Source organism: Elephas maximus, chromosome 7 (genome assembly GCF_024166365.1).
Source record: "Elephas maximus indicus isolate mEleMax1 chromosome 7, mEleMax1 primary haplotype, whole genome shotgun sequence".
NCBI lineage: Eukaryota > Metazoa > Chordata > Mammalia > Proboscidea > Elephantidae > Elephas > Elephas maximus.
In genome coordinates, this window is record NC_064825.1 from 54,820,965 (window position 1) to 54,826,254 (window position 5,290).

General features: G+C 41.9%; 1 protein-coding gene across 1 annotated transcript; it reads left to right on the plus strand.

Moving 5' to 3' along the window:
- The first annotated feature begins 1,214 nt into the window (after positions 1–1,214).
- LOC126079136 (olfactory receptor 52K1-like) lies at positions 1,215–2,159 on the plus strand. Its single transcript, XM_049890064.1, has one exon. It carries the CDS (start codon positions 1,215–1,217, stop codon positions 2,157–2,159), a length of 945 nt encoding a protein of 314 aa, XP_049746021.1.
- Positions 2,160–5,290: the final 3,131 nt, after the last annotated feature.

A 5,290-nucleotide genomic window follows, 5' to 3' on the forward strand; every position in this document is an offset into this window, starting at 1 on the left:
GTGAGGTAGATTGACACAAGAGCTTCAACAACGGGCTCAAACATACCAACAATCATGAAGATGGTACAGGACTGGGCAATGTTTCATTCTGTTACATAAAAGGTTATTGTGAGTTGGAGCCAATTCAATGGCAACTAATAACAGCAACAACAAAAAAGAGAATAGAGTCTGGAAAAAACTGGTAAACTCAATGTTGAAGGATTAGACAGAAGAAAAGAAAAAAATGAACAAGAGAAGAGGGAAAGATTAAAATATTGTTAAGAAAAAGGGTATTTGGTGTGGAAGCCAGAGGTCAGTATTGCTGAAGAGGTGAGAGAGTTCTCCTGTGATGAAAATTAAGGAGTTGAGAGATGTGTGGAGGAAGAGTCATATGAACAGAAAAATCAACATGAATATTAATGAAGAATCAAAAAAAAAAAGCTCCTCATTTTCTCAGTAAGCTGGCAGCAGGGTTGTATTTAGTGAGATTTGTGGGTGTGGAAAGGACCTGGAAGGTATATTCTAGAGCACTGCTCTCCAAAAGAACTTTCTGCTATGATGGAATTATAATGGATCTACATTGTCTAATATGGTAGCCACCAGTCACTTACAGTAATTGAGCACTTAAGAAGTGTATTCTGTGAGTGAGAAACCAAGTTTTTCATTTTATTTAATTTTAATAAATACACATTTGAACTTAAATAGCCACATGTGGCTCATGGGAACTGTATCAGACAACATAGTTCTAGAGAAAGTGTAGAGGTTGTACGATTAATCGAGAACGGCAGGCACTCAAATCTGAGATTTCAGAACAGAAATGATTGGGACTTTGGTTTGATTGGCATGTAGGATGGTGCCAGTGTATGTCTGACAGAAATACAGTAAACATATTTTTACTTCTTTTATCAAGGTAATCCTGACATCACTAAGAACACAGAAAATACTACCTCTTCTCCATTTCTTTCTGAATGCTGTCTTGTAGTATGAATCCTATTGAGTATTCTATTTATTCAATGAGAGTACAAGTTCCTTGAGTGCAGGAAACATGGACTATGTTTCTCCATGTCTATGAGGACTCCTAACTTATTTTAAATAGGGTTTAGGAATGCAAAAAAAGAGCTAATCCACCCAGGTGGGATATCAGAGCTTGAATTCTGTAATTTTATGTGCCTAGAAGGTGTACATAGAAGGTGAAGGAACCCTGTGAAAATCAACAAGGAGAATTTCCAGAAGCCATGTCAGTCTCCAATATCACAGCAACCCATCCAGCTGCCTTCTTGTTGGTAGAGATTCCAGGTTTGGAGCACCTGCACATCTGGATCTCCATTCCCTTCTGCTTTGCCTATACACTGGCTCTGCTGGGCAACTGCACCCTGCTCTTCATCATCCGCTCTGATGCAGCCCTCCATGATCTCATGTACCTCTTCCTGGCCATGTTGGCAGCCATTGACCTGGTTGTCTCCTCTACAACACTGCCTAAAATGTTTGCCATATTCTGGTTCAGGGATAGGGAGATCAACTTCTACGCCTGCCTGGTTCAGATGTTCTTTCTTCACTCTTTCTCCATCATGGAGTCAGCAGTGCTGCTGGCCATGGCCTTTGATCGCTATGTGGCCATCTGCAAGCCCCTGCACTATACCACAGTGCTGACCAGGGACCTGATCACCAGGATTGGCATGGCTGCTGTACTCCGAGCTGTGACACTAATGACTCCACTTCCCTTTCTGCTCAGACGCTTCCACTATTGCCAAGGCCCAGTGATTGCCCACTGCTACTGTGAACACATGGCTGTGGTAAGGCTGGCCTGTGGAGACACACGCTTCAACAATACCTATGGCATTGCTGTGGCCATGTTTATTGTGGTGTTGGATCTGCTGTTTGTTATCCTATCTTACATCTTTATCCTTCAGGCAGTTTTACATCTTGCTTCTAAGGAAGCTCGCTACAAGGCTTTTGGGACATGTGTCTCTCACATAGGTGCCATCCTGTCCACCTATACACCTGTGGTCATCTCCTCAATCATGCACCGTGTGGCCCGCACCGTTGCTCCCCATGTCCACATACTGCTTGCTATCTTCTATTTGCTTGTCCCACCCATGGTCAACCCCATCATCTATGGTGTTAAGACCAAGCAGATTCGGGATCACGTGCTCAGTCTATTCCGGAGAAAAGATGTGTAGATGGATAGCTGTTTTCTCACACCCATGTCCAGTACTATGTGGATGCTGGTTTGATGTAGATGAGAAAATCTAAAGTAGGAAAATTGCAGAGTTTCCATGTTGGCAATTCTCAAATATGATAGGGAAAGAGGTCCCATTTCTCACAGAGCCACCAGTTAGGTCAGGCCTGGTTTGTCCCTTTCCTCTGGTCTGATAGCAAAGGTTTGACCTCCCGATACTCATCGACTTCTTGAGTGATTAAGGAAGGCATAAAGAATCATCCAAAGTGATATACTCTGAGCAGGCATTGTCATCTAGGTGAAAAGACAGTGGAAATACTGGCTAAGACTGGCCCAACTGCATAGATTTTGGTGAGCTCTTCATCTAGGCTGTGAGTGAGAAATTCAACCCCAAATTCAGTAATCCAAAGGCCAACACTGAAATTACCTGTATATATTTTCTGAAAAGTGGCCTTCAGTGTCTGCCTGAACATAGCCACTGTTTGTTAACCTACCACTTCACAAGACTATTGGCTCTACGGTTAGAGTTTCACTTACAAGGAGACTTATTCCTTCTGTTAAGTCAGTTCCTTTTTTAATTTCCTTTCCTGGCTTTACCCATGCTCATGGCCAGTTTATTTATGGAATACTTAGCAAAGGAGCCCTCTGACATCCCTTTATATTAATGTATAAGATCACTTAACTAACTGTTTACATGCATATGTATTGTGTCTCCAAAACTTTTCATAGTATCTAGAAAGAATAAATTTTTGAATGAGGAGGTAACTCTCATCTTTGAGTTATAGGCTGGGAAACACACTTCTCTTTTGAAATTGAGACTTATGGAGATAAATAAGAAAATAGATAGTTACAATATGTAGTTGTAGTAGACTATATTATTGTTGGGGCCCTGGTGGCACAATGGTTGAGAGGTCGGCTGCTAACTGAAAGATGGGCAGTTTGAATCCACCAGCCACTCCTTGGAAGCCCTATGTGGCATTGGAATTGACTCAACGGCAATGGGTTTGGTTTTTGGTATATTATTTTTACAGATGTTCTTTTGCTCCCCCCGCCACCCCATTATGGGAGGAGTATTTCCTATCCCCACTGATGTTAAACCAGGTCATGTCACTTGCTTTGGCCAACAGAATTTTAGTGGCCTTGAAATGTGTCATTGTGAACAGAAAATTTAAAATGTGATTGCATAGCTTGTCTCAGTTTGTCTTGGTCTTCTGCCACAAGAATTAGAATGTCCCACATCAGGGTTTCTCTTTCACTATGGACCCAGGATGGAGAAAAGACATGGAGCAGATGTGAATCTGATTCACAGCCTGGAGTATAGAACAGATGGCCCAAAGTGTTCATACAGCACAGGTAAGGCTTTGTTGTTGTTGTTGTAAATCACTGAGATTTTGGGGTTGTTTGCTTCACAGCATAACTCAGGGAAAGCCGATTGCTGGAGTTGTGAGCTCTATATTGCACTTCAACTTAATATAGTTCAAGGCTGCGTATTTGAAGAAAAATGAAGAAAATGCATTATTCCTTCTTCTAATCTATTCTACAAATGATGCTGGATTTCCCTCATGTTTCTGCTTCTCTTTGTCTCCTTCTTATGCAAACGCTCATACCTGAGCATTCTTTTAGTTAGTTCTTTTTCACAGATGCTTTCATATAACTCCTTCTTAAAGGCTTACTTACGCTACCATGTTCTTCTACTATTCATTTTATGACCATATTGTGCCCCTCGTAACAATTCTGAAGAAACTCGTGCAATTATAAGGAAGAGAGAACCTGGTAGGCTCTGTAAAAGCATCTCCAGACCTCGGTTGTTGTGTCACAGCTTGCAGCACAGGCACCTGTGAAAGGTGACGGGTTCAGTGAATGCCTGGACGGTTCCCGGGGACGTCAGTCCTACTGCCAACCAGTTCACGGTGCTGGACGGCGAGGAAGAAAGTGGTACGGACAAAGGGCCTCTGACTTTGTGCCCTGAGGCCTACCCACCCCTGCTTTTTTGCCTTTCCCTCTATGATTCCAGCTGACACCAAGAAGCTAAACTGGAGGAGATGCTGCTGTATTTTTAACCCATATAGAGACACAAAACTCTTGTCTGTTTTGCCTCAGCAGAGTTGGGATATTTTGTGCGACAGATTAGATTACTGTTTAAAAATTTCACTCTCTTCCCTCCCTACCTGGAGGTGGCTGCAGTATACTTTCTCACATATTGACTATGGGCTTGGCTAGGCGCCCCAGTTTGGCCAATGGGGTATTAGCAGATTTGGTGCAATCAGAGACTTGAAACTTGCTTGTGCAGTTGGGCTTTGTCTTTTCTGACTCTACAGTCACCATGAGAACAATGTGCCCTGCTTATCCCGCTTGTCCAAGGAGGGTGAGAGTCATGTGGTGCAGAGCTGCCTGGACGACTCGCAGCTTGAAGCAGAGCCTCACAGCCAAGCCCAGCTTCAATCAGCCAATACTCAGCCAATCTGCAGATGCTGAAGTGAACCCAGCTGAGATCAGCAGTCATTTCAGGCAATCTCCAGATGTATGAGAAATAAAGGCTTATTGTTGTGTGCCACTGAGGTTTTGTGGTTATTTGTTCCACAGTGATAACTGACTCTTACATTTAGAAGTTAATTATTAATCTATCATTATTATTTAGTAAATTTAAAACAGTATAATTCATTAGACAAAGGTTTCCGGGCTGCAAAATTTTCTTTTCCCTTATGTTTGGTGCCAGAATAACCTTGCCTATTAGGTGATACTCATACACTCCCATAGAGAGTGATTTTGCCCCCCATACAAGGCTAACAGTATATAAACTCCATTAACTTGTAATAAAAATACACATTGTTAGCTTTACTTAAAAATAATGAGTTATGTCCCATCTTTTATCAACATTGTGTGCTTAAATGAAATATAGCACCCATGAAAACAAACACAGATAATACATGCATGTTATTTTTGAACTGGAAGTTCAACACTTACATAAACAATACAAGACTATGTGTGTGCAGTAATTCAAGCTTAATTGTAAAATGTCCAGCCACTTGTGCACTCTAGTTTTGCATGGCCCGGAGTCTGAGTAATCTTCAGTGAACACATTGCTTAGCCAGTGCCTGAACATGGATCCCTGATTGACAGAGATACTCATTT

What these genes read in the sequence shown, in the direction of transcription:
- LOC126079136 (XM_049890064.1), top strand. Translation starts at nt 1,215, where the DNA reads ATGTCAGTCTCCAATATCACAGCAACCCATCCAGCTGCCTTCTTGTTG.